This window comes from Calonectris borealis, chromosome 2 (genome assembly GCF_964195595.1).
Source record: "Calonectris borealis chromosome 2, bCalBor7.hap1.2, whole genome shotgun sequence".
Classification (NCBI taxonomy): domain Eukaryota; kingdom Metazoa; phylum Chordata; class Aves; order Procellariiformes; family Procellariidae; genus Calonectris; species Calonectris borealis.
In genome coordinates, this window is record NC_134313.1 from 123,375,463 (window position 1) to 123,400,744 (window position 25,282).

Here is a 25,282-nt window from a genome sequence, read left to right on the forward strand (position 1 = left end):
AAGCAAAGAGATTAAGAATTGAATTTGTAAGTAAGGCTGCTTTCCTTTTTGTGATGGTCTCATCTTGGCATAGTCAGAGCACATTGACACAGCTGTGTGAGGAGACAGCAATGGTAGCACTGGTTTGCATCTGTTCGATGACTGGTAGCATCTGTTTGATGATTAACTAAAGGATGTCAGCTGTTAGAGCTGTCAATCTGACACCTTTGATGAGCACTAAAATAAATCTGTGCTACCAGGAACTCCTCATTTTTTTCCCCCTGCTTTTGATTTACTTGACTCTTTGTGTCCTTGCCGATAACTACTAGGAAGGCTAATGCATTATAAACTCTGAAAAGTGAAGCAAGCGGCTGTCATTTTTTGCACAACAGATGTTCCTGATCAGGAATCAGACAAAGGATCTCATCACTCTTCCTCTGAGCAATTTAATTTGTTCCATGGCACACCAGCCATCTCCTGTATAGTGACTGACATGCCCAAGTCCTACTTCATTTTAGGATCAGTTCCTTTAATCTTACAGAATTATTAGGTTTTTTTCTGTGCCAGAGCAAAGAGAGTGGAAAAAAGGAAATAGCTTCATTGCTTACACTGTCACCAATAATGCATCATAATGAAAAGTAGCAAAGGCCTACTTCAAAATAGGAAACCCAAGTACTACATTTTAAGAGAACTAGAAAGTACTCTATGAACACTTTTTTGAAGAAATAGCAATTTAGATTTGATGGTGTTTCTTTAGCAGTTGTAAGGCTCAGAGGTAGGGATAAGCAGTGTATAATCCATCAGATTCTTGTAATGTAACTTAGCGAGGTGGAAGAATTGATATATTTTTAAGAAAAGTTGTTTGCAGTGGATCCAGTTCTCCACTCCTTAATCATGCAATTTGTCCAACATGAGTAATTACTGAGGTTTTTGCTTGCTTTTCCATTTAGTTTGATAAAACTGTATTGCTCTGCTGCTGTTCTGTAGTGATGGATGGGTACTGCTGGAGATGTAAATTTTATAGTTATTCTATTGTTAATTTCCCAGTTACTAGTCCAACACAGAAGTCGGTTGTTTTGCCTATGCACAGCTCCTGACTCTGCCCCCTGACTGATCTAGTACACCCAATGAGGGGCATCATTGCTCACCCTGCAAAGGAGGCTGCAGACTGTGCCCCGTGTTCCTACCAATATCTGCCAAAGACTTGCTAGAAGGGAGAGGCAAGGGAAGTTGGCCATATCTTGTGCATGTGGCCAGCCCTGCACAGATATGGCAGCTGCTGCTGCCCATACAAATGGTAGGGTCCATGGCCGCAGTCACAGCTGTCAGTCCTGATAAATGAGCAAACTGTATTTGAGGAGCTCATTGTAGTCCATAACTGGTAGAAAGAGAAACCACTCATATGACCTCTTTTCCATTTGGCAGGTTGACAGGACAGAAGTGATTCGAACCTGTATAAATCCCATCTTCTCCAAGCTGTTCACGGTGGACTTCTATTTTGAAGAGGTGCAGCGGTTGCGGTTTGAAGTCCATGACATTAGCAGCAATCACAATGGGCTAAAGGAAGCAGATTTTCTTGGTGGCATGGAATGCACTCTTGGACAAGTAGGTATCACTGCCATTTTTCCCCCTTGTCTCTCATCTTTTGTATGTATATGAAATGTATCGCTTTGTTAAATGACTGATGGGTGAGATTGTCATTAATGACAAAATTCTTAATCAGTGCTTTGAACAGGATAATTAAGAACTTCTGCTGGTTTAATGTACTGCTCTAGTATAGCTTCAAGTCAGTCAGTGCTATAGGAAACTGGGCGTCAGTGACTGGCCATGTACAGTAAGAGCACAGGCTTATTACACAGTGTTGAGACATACACTGATTTGGGAGAAAGTTACTGTTCTAACGTGTTATGGGATTTAGAGCAAGTTCCAAGTCCAAGGAATGCTTACAAATAAACTTTATTCACATAAGGTAGTGCCTGGTGATGTGGCAAAGAGAGACATAGGGTTGGATTCATTTGCTTGACTCTCAGTCATCCAAAAGTTAGGTGTCTAGACGGTTACTCTTCTGATTTCCATCTTTAGTTCAGTGGAGAGAAACAGACAGTTCCAGCAGTTGATTCATTCCACCTGAGACACCTATCATAGATTAGGATAAATTGCCTTGAGGAGATACCTGTCTTTCCCCATCAGTTATCAAGAGAGTCTAGACAGCTGGCTTAGCGTAGATACCCAACTTTTTAGATGACTATATTTAAGAGTGATGAGTCCTACCCACAGGATCGATATCTAGAGGTCTCCAGAGCCAGGTCTGCAGCGAATTCCTATATTGCTGACTGGTAGCACGCTACAGTGTCTCAGGTATCACAGTTTATTTCTAACTTGCAGACTTTTTGTTATACAGGGTCTCATAACACAGATCTCAGCTCCGTCCATAATGGCAGTGCCAAGGATGGTCTCAGTTTCACTGAGCTGAGTGTAAATTGGCTCTCCGCTCTGTGGTCTGTGGTAGCTTGCATGACAAGAGCAAGCAGTGCTTTTGTTTAGACTATCCATTGCAGTGCTTCCATGTAAGTTTGTAGCCTGAACATGGTAGCTTGGCGTGGAAGATGCTGCAAAGCTTTTGTTTCTTATTTTCTTACCTTTTGTTGTTGCTTCCTCAGCCCCACCGCACATGAATCCCTTTGTTTTTCTTCCCAAAGCCATTGGGCCAAATATGCTGAAAGAGGAAAAGTCCTCTCAGTGAGACAATTAATATGAAATATATGTATTTACTAACTTGAAAGCTCAACATGAAGGTATTGGTATTTAGGATATTTACAGTGCGCACTAAAGTCTGTTCTTTGTGACAGACTTTTTGTGGACTTAATCCATGAAAATAAGCTATCCTATAACACCAAGGAGAGTGAGAAACAAAGAAAAAAGTTATTACAATGTTCTTCTCGCTTAATTGGCTTGAAAATGAAGGGGGGAAAAATGTCATTGCTGCTGCCTGTAGCATAAACGTCTTTATAATGATTCAATCTCTATAAATAGCACACAGCTGGGTTGGTTGCAGTGTAATTTTAGTGGTAACCAAGAAAAAATAATAACAATGTGAAATCTGTTCACAGTAATGTAGCCTTGAGGACTCTGATCTCGTATTTAGACTTTGTTGGTGGGTTCCTCCCCCCCCGCCTTTCTAGTTTTTTAACTTTACATAATTCCTCAACTGATTTAAAACCCCAAAATGCTAGCGCTAGAATTGTCATCCAAGCAAAGCCATTATGAGGAGTCCTGCGTTGAAAATCCTGCAGCACAGGTTGTACATATGGAGCTTACACTCATGCTTAGCTGTTTGGTATAACTACTGCATTTTTTTAATGATGATAATAGAGTTGTGGCTTTTCTTGAGGTAATTTTGACATGAATTTGTTGCTCTACATCATTTTAATGCCTGTATAAAACATGATTTTGTGTGAGAGTGTATACCTGCCTATCAATTCACTTTCCCATTGCAAGTAGGCTCTATCCGAGACATCCAGGCAAGCTCCAGATTTTTAGGCATAGTCTGAAAGATTGATTCCCTCCCCACCCTCCATAAATGTGCCAACTTCTATTGCGCTCTTCTAGGTAATAGTTGAACTATAAGAGATTCACTGCTACCTGTACCTGTTTGTAGATCATCATTTAGATGTGTAGTAAACCTGTGTTTTTGCCCGAAACATGTAATACTCCTACCTAAAACAAAATCGGTAGGAATAATAAATATTGGGAAAGGCAATAGCATAGTTATGCAGTAAGCTGATGGAGAGAAGTGAGTTCCTCTTTCTTCTGATCTATTGAAATCTTTACATGCAGCCTACCCAATAGATACAAGTTTATTGGAAATTTGGGGTCTTGGATGCGAATGATGGAGAAATGTGTTCCTTTGGAAGGTGTCATTAATAGCCTCCTCCCAAATACTGTAATAAATCTCTGTCCCAGAAGAGCGATAAGAGCAGTGGCTTGTAGGCTGTTAGATCCTGAATATACACTGTCTAGTGACATCCCACTGGATTTTCAGGAAGACTTGCTCTTGCAGACAAGCCAATTCTGTGCCTCTACTGGTAAATACTGTGGTCAGCAGCATTCTGGCATGCAATCAATTATACCTGGATGTGAAGAGCAGGTGCATCAACAGGCATTTCATATGCCGCAGTATTTAAATACAGTAGAATAAATGGTTGTGGATAGATACCTGCTGAGTGTAATTAAGAAAAAGTCAATGTGCTAAATAAAGACATTTCCTTAAAGTGCTTTGTTTTGTCCATCATGCTCAAGAGTTGCCCTTTCAAATAAAACAATAGCATATTATCTCTTGAAGGATTTGAGGGGAAGAAGGTTTAGTGCAGGGGCTTTGGGGGAATTTTTTTTGGTGTGTTTTTAAGTACTAAAAGTCTGTTCCTTCCACTCAGATAGGCTCTTTTTACATTCCAGTTTCACAGCTTCTTCAGAGTGTCCTGGTAATGTGCTGAATTGCAGAATGCTAACAAATCTGTTCTGTACGATTGGAATGATAGATCAAGAAAGCCCTAAAATATTAGAGAAGGTACTAAAATTGAAAGTTCAAACAAATTTTCTTCAGTTAGTAGCATCATCTTAAAATATGGTCTGCAATTATATGTAGTTTATAAAATGGAGTTTCTTAAGGAACTTTTACATGAAGAGAATGTACCATACTCCAGCCAATTAAGCTATCTATGCACTATTACTTAAATAAAGTGGCATTGTTAAATGGTAGGTTAAGACGCATAATTAAAAACTATGCATTTTTAAAATATATTACTATTTTTCATTTTGCAGTTCATTTCTAAGAAACTGCATAAAACTAATGTCTTTTTTAACAGTTAAGTTGTACAGTCATACAGGAGCTACTTAAGCAAGGAAACTGTACAGTGTTGTGCTTGTAACGTCACAAAGATTATTCCAAATCTGAAGCGTATTTGTGAAATTATGGGACTTTTTTTTCTTTTTTTTTTTTAACAGTGTTGTCCCCTAAAAAGCAATAGACCATGAAACATCCTTCATCCAGACGCATTTGTGAAAGAAGTTGTTTGGGATTTACCTTTGGCTTTGGCTTGCTTTAGGAATATAGTTATAGAAAGAGCAGATGAATTCTAGCAAAGCTAACATTTCTAGTTTTTACCCTAATTTTAGGTATCTGTGCACAGAATTCCTACCTGGAAGACATTTCTTATCAGAATTTGAGCATGCAACCAGCTTGTTCTGACAAAATCTGTTAATTCTTGAGTTCAAGGCTGAGTCTAGACAATTTCATGCCACATGAAATAACTTTGAGGAAGGTGTGATTGAGAAGCCTGCGTGAGGCTGGAAGAGGAGACTAAACTGTGACAGAATAGTCGGTGTGTTTCAACTGAGCCTAATGAAAAGCTGAAATTGGAGGGAAAGTTTAGTGCAATTTACTTGAAATGCCATGCAAGGAGGCAGCATAGACATTTGGGAATGTGTGCTCTTCCTGTTCCAATCATAAAGTAATTTAAGTCAGAAGGGACCTCTGGAGTCTCTAGTTCAATCTGCTGCTCAAAACAGATAAGAGCAGGTTGCTCAGTCCCATTTTGAATGTCTCCAAGGATGGAGATCTCATGGGCTCCCTGGGCTTTGTCCCAGTGCTTTGCCACCCTCACAATAGCAATGGCTTCCTGTCCCTAGGGTTTGCCTACGTCTGGCAAGACCAGAGAAAAGCAGAGGCGTAATGAACCCTCACTCCTATGTCATGTGCAAACATTTACAAATGCTTGTAGTAGCTTTCAAGGGGCAAAAGGAAGTCTGAATTGGCAAATCAAAAGTAAACAAAGCAGGGATGACTTAGCCATAGCTGATCTTGCTTTGGGAGAAAGGGAGTAATAGCAGCCTTCTCGAGCTGCTGCTGTAGATGACAGCTCTCATCCTTTGGAGTGGGAGTGTTGGGGTAGAGCAGTGATTTGGCACCGTGCTTTCCACTACAACGTAAATGGCTTTGGATGCTCCATCAGGCTGTGCTTCTGCCCACTAGTCTTCTAGCGCTTTGATTCACTCTAAATAGTTGTTGTTCTTTGCATAGGCACGGGCAAGCAGAGGCACCCATGTATCTTTGTAGTGATAAGCAGTGAAATCACAAGCAGTAATATTTTAACTGCCATTTTGGGGCACCACTGCGTAAAGGTGACTTCCTGCTTTCATATAGGTGCTTTAGGTGCTATGAATCAGTTCATCCTTGGTTGTGTTTTACAAATGTTGTCTGTAACTGAGGAGAGTAAATTCTTCCCCTTCTCTTTCCCCTTTGTTTTTCCCTTTCCCCTTCCCCATCCCTAGGAAAAGTGTTCAGGCACTCCACTCATCCAGACTGATCACTTCCAACTGAATCCCCATCTAATCACTGAAGGTTTTGTTATTCTGCTGCTTTTTGGTTGCTCATAAAAACTGTGATTGATTGTTTCAAGGGGCAAGAGAGATTTATTTATTTATTTATTTTTTATTTAGTGGTTTGGGTTTTTTTTGTCCATCAAAAAACAATGGGAAAAAAATCTTAGATGGATAAACACTCTCAGAAATTTGATAGCCTAATTCTCATGATATTCAGCTGGGATAGCAAAACCCCAAACCAAGTCCTTTTCTGTTTATGTGTTAATGCCTTCATGTGTTTCTGAGCCCCTGTAAAGCTCTGTCATTGGAATTGTTCAGTTTTATATTCCATAAACATTATAAAGCATTGAAATTGGATCATTTAGTACAGTAAGGGCTCAAATTTTCTAATAGCCAAAGTTAATTTCTTAACCACACAGGAATTAAGTATCAGGAGGGTGGCTTAGGAACACTTTTTTCCTCTTGAAGTTTCACCCCGAAGTCTCAGCCTGATCATTAAGAACTCACAAAAATTATTTCAATGATTAATCATTTTCTGATGAGAACTAAACTAACTTACATTGCCAAGAGATTCTTGATTACTCAGCTCAGCTGAGTTGCAACTCTTGTTGCTCAGCTGTATCTGCAACATCATTAAATTATAGGAACTAGTAAAGTTGTTATTTCTTAAATGCTGTGAACCATCCTAGCTCTGCAGTGTTAGAATAGCCTTTGTGGCTTTCCTTCATTACTTACCATGGCTGGTCTTTGCCATTTTCAAATTTGTGATTCCATTCCTTGTTTGGTGTCTTTTAATTTACAGAAGTGTTAAAATATTGTTACAATTCACAACTCCCTCACTTGCTCAACTAAGTAGCACAAGTAACGAAAACTGCAGAGATGTACACCTTTTCCCGCCAAGAACATTTTCAAGTATTATTTAGAGATTTAAGATTTCCCATACATGCATTTGTGTACATATTATATTAAAAATCTTCCTTCTCAGTAATGAGTATTATTGGTTTTTGTGTGCTTTTAATAATATGTGCCATTAGCAGATTATGCCCTTGAAAATGCTGACTGATTGTTAGTTCAGTTTCAGCCATTGCAAATCCCCTTGTTCTTGAATTGGAGAACGGCTAAAAGAGCCATGATTGCACCTGAATTAATTAAATTGACATAGTTTGTATGAGAAAATTTGTTTAATGGACTGCTGACTGCTTCTGTAGTGCAAAAGACATAGGACCATTTTTTTTAAGGTATTTGAATTCCTAAATCTCATTAGATACCTGTATGCCTCCTTAGGTATCTAAATACCTTTAAATACTTGACCTTTGATCTCCTCCAAATGAAGTTGCTCTATTCATTAGTGCGATGAATAATGTACTTTATTAGATATGAATGTCATTTTCTACCAGGGCTGACTCAGAGCACAAGCAAATCATCAACGCAGCACTCTTCCCTAACTTTAGCTAACCGTGTAAACACTTCAGTTATCCCCAAGAAGCTTTTGCTTTGCCATTGCAACATGATCTCTGGAGCTGTAAGATTTTTAGTTCTGGATGAATCTTGCCAGTCAAAGTTAATGGAATTACTTGTACAGTTTGTACTGCTTTGTTTTTACATACTTTATCTTTTTGTATGAATTACTGTAGCAGTCTTTAGAAAAGTAATTTAAAATTTAGTTTGCTATTATAATGAGTTATTATTACGACTAATTATAAAAGGCTGCTAGACTACATACTAATTAAATTCAAAGACCTTTATGCTATTGATAAGCTATTTCCTGTAATAATGTTATTGCCTCTTGTGATAGGGCTATCTTTTTTTCTCAGTGTTCTGTTTTGATTGACTATTTTCAGGTACAGATCTTTAAGAAAGACAGGGAGAGGTGTAATTCAGCTGCAAATAGACTATGAGCTTATCAATACTATAGGGAACAAAAGAAATCTTGAAGAGTGGTGAGTATGGTACAGAAAGTATCTTATGTACAGGGAGGATGATTATAGCAATAAAACTGGCTCTACCGAGAAACAAGAATTCTGTGAGCAGTTAGACAGAATGAAATTTCCTTCATTATGGACATATACATCTGAACTTGTTCTCTTGCAGGGATTTCTTGGTGTCTGTGAAGGGGTGAACTCATCCCCAAAACCTTTTTTTCATGACAGTGGAGTAATGTCACTGGCATCTACCTGCTGTCTGGTCTCTTTTCATGTTGAAATGTAGAATACTTGATGCATTTTTCTACTATCTGCCACCATTCATGGAAATTATTTAGTGGATTCGAAAGTGGCTGGGGGATGGATAGCAAGACAGATACAAGCACATCAGAGTTGTATAAATCTTGCTTTGTCAAAAACTAGGCTAAAGATGAACGCGTGAAGAAGAAGAGACACTTTTTACACTGTGAGCCAGAGCTACCTCAGTTCTTCTGCCCTTTTTAAATCAGTCATTTACCCACACAGGTAAAATGTTTAATAAAGTCTGTCATTTTATTTGTGAGTGTTCAGAAGCTTGCAGTATTTGACTTAAATGAATTAGAGCAAGAGCACAGTCGTATTTTAATTGACAAGCTTCAAGATGCATTTTACAAATGTTAGATCTCAAATCATTTGTCTAGCCACTCTGGTTGTATCATTTTACTTACAGCAATATCATGAAAGTATTACAGTCCTTTATTTGGGAGACTTTGTAGCTGTGAAAAAGGTGCTTTAAGGGTTGTACTTACTTCTGTGCGAGAAGGGGAGAGCTTAAGAGAGCGTGTACCTTAACTAGTAAGTACTTTTGATATGATTATGTCCTGAGTTTTACATATCACAGAATCCTTCTCTTGCTATACACCAAGGATTAAAATTATTTTGGAAACACAGTCAAGTCATTTTAATTGTATGTGTTAAAATCTCTGCCCCAACTTGGCAAGATAGCAATTGCTTGTCAGGAAAGGAACAGAACTTAGGTAAAAGATGCTTTAGGTTAGGCCAGCTGTGCATTTTAGCACCTTTTGTAGCAAACAATTCAAAAAACTGTAACTTCAGGAAGCTCTGAAAAACTCATTCAAATCAACTGTTGTTTTAGAAAGACAGGTTGCTCTACAGGGCTGAGCAGTCGGAACCCGGAGGCTGAAATTTCACAAGTACTTGTCTCACTTTTTGAATCCAAGCAATGCTGGATACAACATGGTACAAGCAAAAAAATTGCAAACTAGTGATTGAAAGACCCAACACAGTGGTTCCTCCCCAAAAATGTGGAGACAGCCCAAGAAGGCTTAAATAGCATTCATCCTCTCTCCACAAGCAGTGGGGTGCAGGCAAAGAGGATGACAGTAAGAATAGAGACATGTTTCTTATGAAGTGGGTTTGAAGCATTTAATGTTTTAGTAGCTATTAGTTGATTTAACTGGAGAGAGACAACTGACACTGTATTACAGGAATTTGAAGAATCCCCTTTGAAAAGGAACATGTTTGTTCACTTTTCTGAATTGAGAAAAACAAAATGAAAATATGGAAGGCTGATGTAAGGTTGAAGACTCGGTCTTCTCAGTTTGGGGTATTAACTGAGCCCATCTTAAGACACTAAATTATAACTAATAACTGAGGCAAAATGCTTGGAAAAGACAACTGCAGGGCACAGAATTATCCTTTGCTGAAGTTTAGGGAGGGAGGAGGAAGCAGAGCAGTGGTACTGTGAAATGTGAATCATCATATCACAGAGAAATGCAATTTAGGCAGAATGTGCTTCCTAGCTGGCCTCTCAAACACCATCACAGGGAGGTGTAGATGCTGTTGTAAACAAAGTAGTGCCATGTTTAAAAAAAGATGCTGATAGCCGAGTGAAGTATGCCACTTGGGAAGCACATGCATAGTGTGAGCAAAAAGATGAGAAGATCAGCTCAGAGAGGTTCAGTAGAGGATCAGTAGGTAGTATCACAGCTAAAGGTGCGTGGGTTAGCAGTCCAAAAGGAACTGGAGCGTTCATGAGGCTTAAGCTGAACAATGGTGCATGAGCTAACACGGTGCCAAAACCATGGACAAGCCTGAGAGCTTACAGTGGTCATTCTGCAGCTAGAGAGGTACTTCAACTGCAATTTGGAAAGATACAAATTGAAGTAGTGCCTAGGGGAGGAGAGGAAAGTAATGCTTGTTGAGTTAGAAGCCCTGTCAAGCCATGGAGCTGATCAGGGATAAATATCCAGTGGAGGGCAGTTAGATGTCTAGAGAAGAATTTGCAGATTTTTGCAAGATTTGGTGAAAGGTTCGAGAGAGACATTTTTGGAAAGAGTATGACAGGTACTTTTCTTTGCTTGATATATCAACACAGTTCTCGTGAAAGCTGTTAGAAAAACGCTCTGTTTCTACATGTACCGTTGCTGTTTGGTGGGAGATTGTTTCTCCAGACTCGAGGTTGTATTGTGTGAGGCACCAAGGGCTGTGTGCTGGGAAAGTGAATGCATTTGATGGTGAAGATTCAGTCTGTGTAAAAGGCATTTGGATCGAGGGAAAAATGCTAGCAAAATGTGACTAGGTGCTCTTTGCAGTCCTGAGAAGAGTTGGGTCTGCTAGAAGAAAGTTAAGCAACTGTGCAAGTCCTTATAACAGGAATAACACATCTGGGAGAAGAATTAACATCGAGGTGCTGGGAAGTGATTGTTCAGCTGAAGCTATTTGTCTGACTATCCCAGCTGGCAAGGAAGAGATACAAAGACTTCTTGGAGTTGTGTACTGTGGAGGGAAATTTGTGCCTAACCTGGCTGTCTAAATAACTAAATCTGGGGTTCCTGTAAGAAAGTCCAATGGGCAGAAGTGGCCAGTCTGAATAAAGAATTTGAGACATTGAAGGAGTTATTTAAAATGATCCTAATCTTGTCGTTTTGTAACCACAAAGCTATGTTGCGTACACTCTTACATGTCACTAAGCAGAGTATTTGCCCAGTCCTTGGTTCTGTCAAAATCAGAGACCAGTGGTTCGCATGTCACTAGAGTTGACAAAAGCCAAGTGTCATAGCACATAAATAGAAAAAGAGCTATGGCCATTATCCATGGACATTTCAAGAAGCCTTTAACCAAAGAATATTGGTGTTATGTCCAGAGCTAGATATTATACAAGTCAATTTAATTGAAGCAAGTAAATAAACAAAAAACACACAACTTCCTGATCTCAGAGGAAATGTGGAGTGTGACCATCAGGCCTCTGGCTCGGGTTGGCACCTTGCAAAACGGAGTCAATGCTGTTGAAAGAACTTGGACCAGCCCCAGCTGTCAATGTAAACAGGACTTCTCAGTATGATATATGGGATTTATCTGTTCCTGCCAATGCTAAATCACTAGGTTAAAAAGCCATATTGAAATTTTCTCGTTAGTTTGATTTGTAAGCATTGGGAATTCTGTATGATATTTTTGCAAGTTATCCCTATATTTGGTTAAGGAAGGACCACATAGAGAAATATATTTTAAAAGGTTCTTACACAAGCCAGGAAAAATGGGTCATTATATTTCACAGCTCATCTTACACAATGCTGATTAGTCATGACTCAGACATAGGAGAAAGCAAACCTTCATCAGAGTCCCTGTCTCTGAGTGACTGCTGAGCAATGCACTGTACACAGCTGGTGTCAGTGCCTCAGTGCTTTTATCCAAAGTGTTGCATCTGTTCATACTTCTAAAATAAAAAAAGCAAAGCACCTTTTATATATTTTAAATTGGAAATAGGATCAAAGAGCAACATGTGAATCCAGATTTAATTACAGCAATATAGAGCATCTGTTCAGATCTGTCCTTAACCTATTTGGGCTTGTATGTAATAAGGCAAATTTAGATCATCTTCAAGGGAATTTCCCACCCTCGTCTTACCAAGGAGCTGATATCCCTTAGCACTGCAGACCAGAAATCTAGTCGAGGTGATGTTCTGTTGAGATGATTACATATTTGATAAATAGGAATCACTTCATGTGCATATCCTCCCTCTCTGAAACAGAGCAGTGGCTTTTACATTCTGTTCCTATTCCCACCTCTTGCAAATGTATTCAGTATGATACATATTACTGGACATGTGGCTGTCTCAGACCAGAACTGGGTAGTAGTTTATATGTGGCTGTAGCTGCAAATAAACTTCACTTCACTTCCTAAGTCTCTTTCAGCCTCACCTCTTAAATCTCTGAGGTTTCTATATCCATTTGTTCACCAGTAGGTCATGCTTCTAATAAAATGTTCATGAAGAAACATGTTCCAGAAATGTAATGAGGTTTACTAGGGCTGAACTGGATTCTACTGTCTGTGTTTTGGAAAGAAGAGACATTTACTTTATGCAATTCTTCACATCAGTTTTGGACAAAACATCTTTTTCTCTGAAGTTGAAGTTTTAAATTACAAGTTTTTGAAGTAGGAGTCAAACCAAAGATTCCTGACAAATGGAAGATCTGTAGTTAATTACCTTCTTGTAAGCCATTTTGCAAGTTCAGTTATCTCTGTAACTGAACTTAGACAAGTGCTTTCTAGGACCTCGAGTTACCGTTGTTTAGGGCTTGCTGTCTGGCAATCAGGTCAGCAAATGCTTTTTATGATAATGTTCAGAAGAAGATTTACACTGATACATAAACAATAAATATGGTATATAATTGATGGAAGCTTCTTTAGAAGTGGTTCTTTTAACCAACAAGAGCTGACTTGTACAGTGCATGAACAAAAAGGGCAATTTACTGCTAAGGAGAAGAGTTTTCTTGACAGTTATTGCAATGATAGTCTGTGAATCCTAAATCACTAATTACAGTTCGAGGCAACGATGTTAGCATTGTCGCCAGATGGAAGATTCATTTTACTGGCCACTTAATTAACAACTGGTAAACAGTTACACCCAAATACACATATTTACATATGCAGAGTGCTTAGTGTGTCACAATGACATCTGAATCCTGGCAGTACTGGTCATCTTACCTGTACCAAGTTAATTTGGAGAAGTGAGAGAGATGATGGCAGCAGGCTGGATTATGGACGGCAGTCCAAAAAGGACGAGTGTTAAATTATTCACTTTAGTAATAGCCAAGATGCAAAAATGCAGGGTAAGAAACAGCTGGCAATCTGAAATGGTTGCCAGGTGAACATTGGTTAACAGTATCATGGTGTTCTTAAAATAAGTCAAATGCAATCCTAGAGTGTATCAGCAGCATAGCTTGCAAGGCATGAAAAGCTCTTCTTGCGTAGGAAGGACCTGGAGGATTGTGTCCAATTTTGAGCATTATTCTAAGAGTAGGATATGGGCCAATCCATGAGGGCTCAGCAGAGAGCAGTGAGAATGGTTTGAGGGCTAGGAAATTTGGTCAAAAAGGAAAGGTAGGACAAACTTAGGTTCTATAGTCTAAAGATGGTTGTGGAGGGTTGATATTAGTCGTCAGATATAAAGATTGCCTGGAAGAGGAAGGGAAGAAGATTGTCATACTTATTCATGGTGCATTGGACAGAAATAATGGGCTTAAACTGCAGAAAATTGCGTTAGCTGTTAGGAAAATATATTTACAGTAAGGCTAATGAATACCATAATAACTTGCTAGAGGAGGGTGTTTCCCTCTACCTCTGGATATCTTTAAGAACTGATTAGACACACATCTGTCAGGTATAGCTGACCCAGGTGTAACTGGTCCTGCATTAGGTCTGAGAAGCTGGACAAAGTGGTTCTGGATGTCCTGTCCAGTCCCATGGCAAGCCTGTTATCCAGCCCTGTGATGGCTCTCCTATCTCACATTTAAAGCACATTTAAAACTTGCTTCTGTCCTCCTGCCTCCATCATGACAGTAGCTGAGGATAATCTGAGGTGCCACTTTCATTTTTCTGTTCAGTTTAGCAAACTGATGAGCAGGACAAACATGTTTCCCCATGGTGATGTTAGGGTAAAATTTATATCCTATTCTCTCCTATCTCACAGCACCTTTTTTGCCTGGCCATGACTTTGCATTACTCACAGTCCTCCGGCTCCAGCCGTTACCTACTGATGTGGTTTATTGCTGAAATGCGTATGACGCCCAGGACTCTAATGAAGGGCCTGGGGCCATTCTTCTCCCTTGATGATTGCATCTCTTTTACAACTAATACTTCTGCATATTTTGCCAAAGATGTCTATTTGTGGATCATTTTATTTGAAGTGTTATAGATTAGCCATCTGGATGAAGTTGTCCAAGTAATGTTGGATGGGGGGAAAGAACTGTTTCTAGTATAAAAGCCACAATCCAGAGGTTAGGGTTTTTCCCAGGGCAGAGGTAGTCTTTGCTCAGTATCTGCACAGCACCTGGCACAACACAGTCCTGCTGCAATATTGTTACAATAAAAAATAATATCAATTGTGATTCCTAAGCTGTGTTTGGAGTTACCTCTACATCTGTCTACATTTTAAAGTTTTCCAATTAAAAATAAATAAATTAATATAGCATTTACTTTACGGAGAGGAGCGACCTAATATACAGGGACATCACTGTAGCTTACTAATTATGCATTATTGTAAGGGTTTTTCTTTTTCTAATATTTTTACAGATCTAGTTTTAAATGTTTCAAGTTTGTTAGGGAAATTTAATGATTATTGGTGTAAGAAATAACATCTTTTGTCAGTGTCACTCTGATAACATTTATTTGAAGTACATTTATAAATTGGTCAATGGACAAGTTCATTTGCAATGTCGAGTTCCAGGGGAGGTCTGGTACGTGGTAAGCAAAGGAGCTTTGGAACTGAAACTATGGGGCAGATTGCTTGCTTCTGTCCTGAGTTGAGAGTTGCTGATATTTTGAAATAAAATAAATGCCTTCTTTTTGAAACGGACTTCAATTCCCTATGAAAATAAATGGGTTTTGGAGGCATCTCTGATAGATTTGCTGTGTACAGCTCCCCCCTTATTGCGTTCTAAAGTCCGTTTAAAGCTTGCTTCTATCCTGTCGCCATCACGGCAATAGTTGAGGAAAGCCTGAAGTGCAATTTCCACTATTCTGTTCAACTCAGTGAATTGTGTTCTTCCCGTTCTGCTTGACCCCATCTATTTGCTTTGTCCTTCCACTGGCATCCTGTCTGCAGACTTCCTGGGGAGCCGTTCTTCTCAGTCGTGGTCCTACTGTGCTAACTCTGATCGTGGATTGAGACACTACCTTGATTCAAAAAAAAAGGCAACATAAAAATGAAATCACAATAAGCCATGTATTTACTACAGATTCTAATTTTTTTCCCTTTGTTTTTATTTTTGTGCAGATTGTTTCTCAGAGGAAACTCTCCAAGTCCTTACTCAAACATGGGAACACAGCAGGAAAGTCATCTATAACAGTAAGTCAGTCTTAAATACATTCTTACTTTCCTGTTATTTAGAAACATCTGATGCGACTAATTCTCCCTAAAAGCATCCTGCTAGGTAACCAGAACAAGACTTGATTGAGAAATGTATTTAAATTGTTTATTTAACAGATTACTTGAAATATTTCTGACAAATGCTTGTTGTAAGGAAATGGCAACAAATAATGTATCATTTGTACAAAAGCCACAATATTTACTACTACTACTTTTAAGGTACTTTGATGACAGCAAGAAAGATGCGCTGCTTGATTACTTTTAGTTGAAGATCTAGAACCTTCAGCAATTCATTTTGACCTGCTTTGGCACACGAAGGAGTCTGATGTTTATTGGCCTTTGGGCATTTTCCAGTTTCTAAAAAAAAAAAAAAACAACTCAGAAAACAGACACACATGCACCCAGCAACACCAAATGTGGAAGTTTGATGAAATTAGGTATTTTAGCTGCAATTACGGACTGGATAGTTACAGTAGCCCCATGTGTATCTTGAAATCTGCAAATCAGTGTATTACCTCTCTTTCATCTTTCTCTTTGCTGGCTTGTTTGGGAGATCAAGCTTGTCTTCACTGAACCTAGCATGCTTGTGACATTTGCAGCTCTGCATTAAGACAAAGACTATAATAAAATATTCTGCTTTGGGGACCTCTGCTCTGTTGCCTCATGGGGTTGAGAAGGATTTTTTTTCCTTGATGTGCAATTAGCCAGATGGGTTTCTTTTGGCTTGATTGTTTGGATTTTTTTTCTGCGTTCAGCCACAGAAGAGACAGCAGACTGTGAGAAATAATGCTTTCTGAGAGCCCAGGGAATTTTCTTTCTTAGATGTCTTCCTTGGTGCCTGACTGGGAAGAGTTTTGCTTAAATGCATAAGGTGAAACTCATTTTTGGTCTGGAATTGGAAAAGAATTCCCCGTTTTTCTGGCTGAATAGAACCAGGAGAGAGTTTTGCTCCCTAAATAACTTGATGTGTTTTGCCCGCTGGGATTATCTGGGCATACTGCATCTTGTCCATCCCCATGGTGTTCTGGTCTCCCCTCCTGCTCTATGAGGGACATGAAGTTGAGTCTTGTGAAAACACAAATGCTGTAGCTCAATTAAAATCCTTCGGCTTGCTAGTAGAGTGTTCTGGCAAAAATTAATGCTCTGTGATATACAGAAGATGAGAGAAAATGAGTTAATAGTCCCTGCTGGTCTAACGCTGGATGATAACCATGAACCATGGACCTTAGTTACTTGCTTTGGCTTCTGGCCAGTAGTACTAAAAGGCAAGTCAAGTTTACTCAAATGGGATAAATCTGAACTCAAACAAAAAATATTGTGTGAGAAATTTGCTGTCTCAACAGAATAAGTCAAAATCGATATGTATCATTATTTCTGGACCTGGGTGTCTGTCAAGTATGGAAGTTAAAAATACTAGTTTCCTAAATTGTTCAGTGTACTGAATTATGAGGTTTTGGTAGGATTTTGAAAATTCCCGTCTCAGCATGTTTTGCTGGAATTTTACTAGCCCTTTGACTGTGTAATGTCTCATCAATACAGTTTTATTATATGACTGTGGGATAGAAACAGAACCTCTATCAGCTTCTCCAGTTGGACGTCTGTCAAACTTCATAAGAGAGGGTTCATTATTTTCAGTTTAAAATATTTGTGAAACTTGGTGTGCAAATCCCAGAGCACTGTTTGTCATATATAGCTTATGATGTTTTAAACCATCAAACTATGTGGAAGAGAAATGTTGTGTCAGACTCTATAAGCCAAATTTCCAGCAAGCTCACGTTTACCTGGAACATGTGAAATACCACATACGTGCTTGTGTGATAGTACTTTCATGCAGGGCTAAGCATCTGTGCCCCTACGTGGCTGCATGTGAATATTTAGCATGAAGAAATACCACAGTTCACTGCTATGAGGTGTCACAGCCAGAATAGTCTTAATGCCCCACAGTCCCTTTGGAGGAGTCCTTCCTCCAGTGTAGGCTTACCTGCAGGCTGCAGGCCCTCAGAGGTACCTCCTCTAGCATGGAGCACCTCCTTCCTAGAGCGCATCTCCAGCTGTGTCCTCAACAACATCCCCTTCCTCATGCCTCCTCCTGGATCTTCTTTAGGGTGGACTTGCAGGCTTTCTACTGCACCTCCCTTTGTGCCTTCTGCCTCTAGCAGCTGCCACCCTTTCTTAAATATGTTCATACAGAGGCACCATATGCACCTCTGATGGGTTGATGTTTTGGGATGCAGTTGTTAGCTGCCGCCCACTGCCAAACCAGCTGGAGCCAGCTGTGACCAGTATGGGACAGTTCATGGCCTCCCCACGCAGGTCACCACCGCAGTCCCTGCTACCAAAACCCTGCCACTTACACCCAGTGCAGAATCTGTTAGTTTCTGTCAAACAAAGAAAAAAGGTCTTACAAAATCCCGATGAAACTGAAGTTTATTGATGCTGTAGACAGCCTGGCTAATTCCTGGGAGCTGCATATGTGGGCAGTAAAAGCATCCCATGCTGCAATGCTCTGGCTGCAGCTCTAACCTCAGCAGCCTTCAGCTGGTTTGAAGAATAGTTCGGGTGTCCCAGCGGCTCCCCAAGGACCTGGAGTTAGTGCAGTGGAGATGGTCTGAGCCTGGCTGGGGAGCTGACGTGGCTGCCAAGTGTGTGGCTGTGGGCATGAAACACCCAGGAAAAAGGTTCTTTTGGGCAATTTAATCTCTGGGGAGAATGTTTACAATAGGGAAAGATTTTATAACTGTCAAATAGAATATAACGTGGTTTGTTTCAAAGAACATTTTTCAGTGAAGTATCCCAGGTTTGGTTAATACCTTCTATCCACTGAAGCATTTTAATGGCCTAGTCAGGAAGGCTGTTTTGGTTGGTTTTGTTTTTGTTTTTTTTTTAACAACATTGCACAACATGGTGACTGGCATCATTATCAGCATAGCTTACGCCATCTGAAAGAATCACACTACATTATTTTAGTGTTATTTTCTTCTGACTCAGTCTACAGTAAGTGGTTTTACCAAAGTAGCTATTGCAGAAAAACTATACCAGGAGAACTATCCTACTGTAAATGTGCCTTTCATGGCAACTAATGACGGGTGACTTCACTTCTTTTTCCATTTAGCTTGCCAAATGATGCTGAAGCAGCATAAAAATAATCGAAGCTTTAGACCCAAATAAAACAACTCTTGTACAGCTTTTTTGTCCCCTTGGACACTGTGAGACTGTGGAATTCTCCATTGTCCTATCTGAGGAAAAGTACTTGGTAAGAGGAAAGGGATCCCTGATGGATGTTGAGGTCTATCCATTGACAGGTGATTGACAAGGCATAGTTGCGTGATACAAAGTGATTCAGGTTTGTAGGCTTAACAAGGTGCCATCCATCAGCTGAACAAGGGATTCACTGAACGCTCTTAGCCCTTCCTGATTGCAAAGAGAAACATATTAACTTGTACCACGCTTCAGTTTCCTAATGGGGTCTACAGTCTTCACACTGGAAAATGGCATCTTTCTCCTCTCTCATTACACCATGCAAAACTCAAATGTAGCTTTCCATTTAGGTGATTGCTGAGGAATTGTCTGGCAATGACGACTACGTTGAACTTTCATTCAGTGCACGGAAATTGGATGACAAGGTAAGCTGCTTGATATTAACCTTACTGAAAGATATAAGAATGCCTGCAAATATAATTTGATGAGATTTTCCCGGACAGATATTTTTTGCCTTATATTATTAAACACATCAGAGATTTCAGATGAATGTTCACAATGAGTCTTTCCTCAAGTTGCGAAGTAATTAAAAAAAAAACCTCAAGGGAATCTAATTAAAACCAAGACAATTTAATTACGCTATAACCAAGACAATTTAATTATTTAAAATGCCACAGATCAGAAGTGCTTAGAGAAGTGAGCTTTCTGTAAGTAGTCAAAGATGTTATAATTGAAGTAAGCATCTTAAAATAAAGCTAGAAAACTTCATAACAGCTCAGTCTGATATACATTTTGTTCAACAAAATGTAGCTTGAATGTGAGAAAGAGACTCTTGCGTACTTGTTAAAAACTTTTTCCTTCTTTAATAAGAAAACTCTCCACTGACTCAAACACTACTCTTCATTATAAGGACTACTTCTTTCTGAAAATATCCATTGTTGTTCAACAACACACCGCCCAAGAAATCCAGATGACCGCTTGTAAGGCACACTCTCTGTTATTTCAGTGTAATAGAAGACACAAAATTATTTGAGGTAGTCTGGGGTATATCTTTGTAATTAATAGATGTCATAAGACTATGACCCTCTTTAGATAATAGGGCATTACATATAATTGAAGATCAGATGGTTACGATTGTACTCGATCACATTATCTACCATTACTATATAGTCCCTTCCTATATATAAAGCAGCTTCTAATTAGAACCACATGGTGACACTATACAAAAGTTTATGATTCTAATGCTCTAAGCATGTGCTTGTAAACATTTGACATGTTAGTAGTTTAAAATCAAATCAGTGAGAGTACTTTTGGATACATACATCAGATTTTCAAAATCAGGCCGTAACTGATGAATAATATTTTCAGTTGAAACTGCCAGGAAAACTCAGACAAGCAGAAAGTAACCCAGAAAGATTAATGGTACCAGAATTTATTTAGAACATACAGGTAAATAACATCACTATGCTCAGGATCATTAACAATCATAAATGATCAGGACCTTAATTTGCTTCTCATCTGAAAGATGAATTACCTCTTCCTTCAGAGGTGCTGGAGTCTTAGTGTTTCTGAATCATGTGATTTATTGAGGTGTCAAAATGTAGATTTAACAACCTCTCTTTAGACAGACATCTTTAGGCCTGATTTCCAAAGTTGTACACAAGTTTCTTCCTGTTCTACATGCTGTCACATCTAGAAAAAGGAAAGGAAATATACGACATAATAAGACTTCACTTGGTCATTTCTTTTCCACAAATGTAAAATGTAATCTGGTGTAGATATTATGATTGCTTATGGCTCTTGTTGTTATAAATTAAAAGAATACTGCCAGAGTATGCTTCTGAGCCAGGTCAATGTTGTCTGGGCAATAGCTTTAGAGTGGTTGAAACACTTTATGGAGATAAATTAAGGAGGATCATTCTGAAATATTGCAAGAACATTGTCATTCTTATCATTTTAATATGTCCAGTCAAGGTGGGCTTCATCTAATAAAAGATTCCTGGGTGGTGCAATTCAGGCAATGACTCATTGTATGTTATCTGAATCAAAACTCCTGTCTTCAGCTGATGAAAATCACTGGAATCCTATTACAGTTGAAAGAAGTCTTTCAATTTCCTCCAGCTAGAGACGTAGCTCTAAACCTGGCTGAACCTTGGCTTACCTTGTTTATAAGAAAAGGCTCAGGCTTTTGGTATGGCTTGTAATGAACTTTGATGTCAGTAGATGCAAGGCACTATTAGTAATTACCGTTACTAAGGTCTGAAATTACTTAAATTGTGCAGTTCAGCCATTGGTGAAAAAGCATGAGTGCCCCAATGTCACATAAATGTCCAAAAAAACCATCAGAGAATTGAGAAGAGCTCATCTTGTGAAATCCTAAGCATGGTTTTGCATGCCTCTCCCTACTCAGAGGAGTGAAGACCCGAGTAGAGATGTAACATCAGAGAAGCAGACTGAGGGCTGGAACTGGCCTGGGGTTCTCCTGAAAGACAGAGGAAGCCTGTGGGAGCAATCATTCACACAGGGTCACTTTTGTAACCCCAGAAGTTCTTGCACTGGTAGCAGAATCCAAATATCTCTCAACTTGGGGATAAAGGAAGGGGTAGAGGTACATTCTGGATGTACTTTAAGGATTAAAAAAAAAAAAATTTGTTCCATGCATTACTGCAGTGGTATCTTGAAAGGACAAGAATTTTCTTCTTCCACCCTTTAAAGGAACGTTCCTTGAAAGAGGATACAGATTGTGGTCCTTAAACATATGAGTTTCCTCCACTAAGGAAAAAGATGTGAACAACATATTTTTGGCAGATGAAACAAAAATTTTTGGTCTAATTTAACAGGCAGTATATGTTTGCTAGTTTTTTTCACTCCCCCCACATAAAACTGCAAGAGTTTTAGAGAGGCCATAAAACAAGTAAAGCCTACTCAATTTTTCCTGGAGCGGTGGCTGAAACATTCTGTAAAAAATTATAGGAAAGTCACAGGTATGAAAGTTTCCTTTAGTTAACTGACTTTGCAGAGATAAAGGTTATATTTTTTATTGCAGTGCTTGTTGGGAAGGTATAACTGCTTTTTCATTTTTTATTGAAGCCCAGTCAGCTCAGATGGCACATCTTTGTTTCGAGAGATCCACTGAGAACACTTCACAGTGGAACAATAACTTTTGGAAAGGTTCTATTGCATTAATAGCTGTATCACAATTACCATAACAAGCAGCTATGTTTTTATGATAGCTATTATAAATTACGAGCACTGAGGCAGGCAAACTGCTTTTCCTGTTCTGAGAGAGGCAGTTATCATTACTTGGGAAAGATTTTCCAGCAAATGTCTGCAAAATACAAGCTAATACTGCTTTTTTATCTATTTCCCTGGTACTAAACTACTAAAGAAAAAAATCCTTAAATGCCCTGTCTTGCTGCTGAAGAATTTTCAAAATCATTAGTGTCTTTAGGCTACTTCAGCCTTTTTCTGAGGGACCTTTGACTTGACCCCCAAACCTGAATTTTAAAGTGTCATGCTTTGAAAATTAATGTACTAAAAGACATGTCAAACTAGGTGCTCAGAAATGGAGATAGTTAATTTTTTAAAGTTTAAGCCACGTACCTTTGTTATTACTGTGTAACTGCTGCACATACTGAAAGAACAGTGTGCATTATACCACTAGCAAATGCATTACATTAATCATTTAAACATTATTAAAATATCAAAACATTAAACCTTTATTGCTGCTATTCTTCTTTCAAAGGATGTTCTTGTGAGATAATGCAAAGCTGTTAGATTCAGCATAACAGGCAAAAAGCTTTGGAAATGTTAATAGCTATGAAATAAAATGTTTCTTCAGCATGTAATTTTTGAGTTGTTACGAAGCACCTTCAATATTGAAGGATTTTTTGTTTGTACCTTCATCCGAAAGGAATTAGGCTTTGTTTTTACATTGAAGGGGGGGGTGATATAAGTTATTATCCGGCATTAAAATCTTTCCCTTTAGGTGGTAATGCCTTGGTAGTTAAAAACAGATATTAAAAATTACTTCCCTTGTGCTGATTTGCTGTTTCAGTTTTCACGATACTCAGCTGGGTATGATACTATATTTTGAGTCTTATACAAAATCCTGGTTTCCTTTCTGAATTTCTCTGCACTCCAGGGTGCATTCTTTGGATGTATCATTTTGACGTGTTTTCTTTCAGACAACTTTTCTTATCAAACTTGCGTTTGATAAAGAATCTGTTAACATTAAGCTTTTACTCAACTTCAATCAGTGTACTTAGGTGTGAGAAGAGGCAGCTCAATCTTTTTTAACCCTATGCACTCTGGATTTTGGTGTCGCTGTGATGAAACCAGCACTCTCACTCTCAGCTTGTTCTTTTTTGCTATGCAGTCGTAATCTGGCAGAATTTGATCACCAAAGCCCCCTATATACTAGCAGTTTCAAGTGCTGAATGGAGTCCAGATAGTAAATCTACATCAGGGCCTTGAAGCAAACTCTGGAGTTACAGACTTTGTTGGGTTTTGTGCTGGTTCTACACACTTTTACATAAATGTCCTGTAACCGTGTAATTGGAACAAACAGGCAAACATTCAGCTTTGTTGTTTAGAGCTCCATGTGATAAGATTTAACAAATACATAGGCACGTGCTTTGCATCAGTTTCTAAACATACCATTACCTTTTCTCTAGTAGGAAAAGAAACCGATCATTCACAGAACAGCACTCTGAACACAACCTTGATAGGTGTCATCTTTAGGGTACGGAAAAGACTTTAGGTTGATTGAGCCTTGCCAAGGCTTCGTAGTCCCTAGGGACTCACTTCCTTCTCCAGACATTCAAATTCAGGTGTCCCTTTTCAATGCCCCGATTTCTTTGCTTGTTTTGCAGTTGTGGAATTGTAAAAATGCCCTGAAGACAAATTTGACCAAAATGATGCACCCAGACTTTGGCTAGCATCTTCTACAAAGCTGTTCCCATCCCAGTGGCTATTAGCTAGTCAAAAATAAGTATGGTGGGCATTTGGTGAGGAGAAGATTGTAGAACTATGCATATTACAGTCATTTTTACACTAACGCTTTTATAGAAACACTGGGAGAGCAAACAGAATTCTTCACTTCCCCAAATTGATGTGAAGGTCTGTGGTTTTGGATATGGCCTATAGAGAAGAATAATATTCATACTCATGAAGTTAATCATGTGGCTCCTTTGAAGAAGAAAATGAAGACGGGAGTTGAAACTACAGAAAATGAGCTGAGTCCATTTGAATCCTGCTCTTGCAGCATTGCACAGTTAGAAATTTGAATTAGCCAGCTTTCCCCCTCCAGCTGTGGAGGGCTAACACCCAGTTACTCTTCCGCCGCCCCGAGCCAGCATGTCCAGAAGAAATGAGATGTTGTTGAAACAAAAGAGGCTTTGGCCAGACTGCAGCAACGCTATAGAAAGCAACTTAATTTAGGTTTGTGTAAGAACGCTCAGGGTTGTTAGCTGGATGCAAGACCTAGGGGAAGGTGTTCTACGGTGCAGTGATTATGTGAACCTCAATGTCTGTCACAGATTTGCTTGTACTTAGAGATATCAAGTAATTTTCTGCATTCCGCTGCTCTGTTTGTCATCTTAACATGGGCCATGTTATCACACCCTAAAGAGCACTTGCTTCTCTAACCTTCTCTAATCCATCTTGCCAGAACTTGTGTTATCTGGTAGCAGCACAATGTCTTGGCCGATTAACTTCTGTTTTGAGGGGGTGGGCGATTAGTGTGAAATTCAATCCCACTGCCGAATATGCTTCAAAGAGTGTTGCATGATAAAACTGATGTCAAAAGACCAAACAGGTGTGGAGACAGAACAAAACAAGCTAGGTGGATGAAGGAGCTAAAGCTCAGGAATCTGGACTGGGTGTAGGAAGGGAAAAGGCTGTAAAATGACATTTTACAGTTCTGCCTGCCATGATTGAATAGTCAAACTGAGAAAAACAGCAGTGCCATGGAAGTCCTTGTGGAACAAGGACAAGAATGAAATATTGCTGAGAGACACCAAGAGGTCTCACTAAAATCACGCCGGCTCTCTTTTTCTATTAGCAGTCAGGGAACCACCAGTGCACTGTGCCTGAAAACCTCAAACAAAAAGAAGTCTCAAGAGTAACCTGTCCTATATTTTATTTTAGGATTTCTTCAGCAAATCTGATCCTTTTCTGGAGATTTTCCGGATGAATGATGATGCAACCCAACAACTTGTTCACAGGACTGAGGTAAGGAATAGGGTTGGATTTACTTTCCAAGGACCCAGGTGGGCTGTCAGGAGGAATAGTTTATGCTTCCCATGTCACAAAGGGTATTGCAAGCACCCACATTTAAAAACATTTCTATCTCTGTGTAATTATTGACTAATGGGTATCAGGCCTTGACTTATGCACATGAGAGTAAAGGAAGATGGTACTGAAGCCAAAG

General features: G+C 39.2%; 1 protein-coding gene across 2 annotated transcripts in view; it reads left to right on the forward strand.

The window, feature by feature from the left end:
- CPNE4 (copine 4) overlaps positions 1 to 25,282 on the forward strand; it is a 257,286-nt gene that overhangs the window by 140,123 nt on the left and 91,881 nt on the right. For both annotated transcript variants that reach the window (XM_075143282.1, XM_075143281.1), the window contains exons 3-6: positions 1,405 to 1,584; positions 15,559 to 15,630; positions 19,200 to 19,274; positions 25,000 to 25,083. In XM_075143282.1, the coding sequence (XP_074999383.1) occupies positions 1,405 to 1,584; positions 15,559 to 15,630; positions 19,200 to 19,274; positions 25,000 to 25,083 (411 nt within the window). The remainder of the gene's footprint in view (positions 1 to 1,404; positions 1,585 to 15,558; positions 15,631 to 19,199; positions 19,275 to 24,999; positions 25,084 to 25,282) is intronic.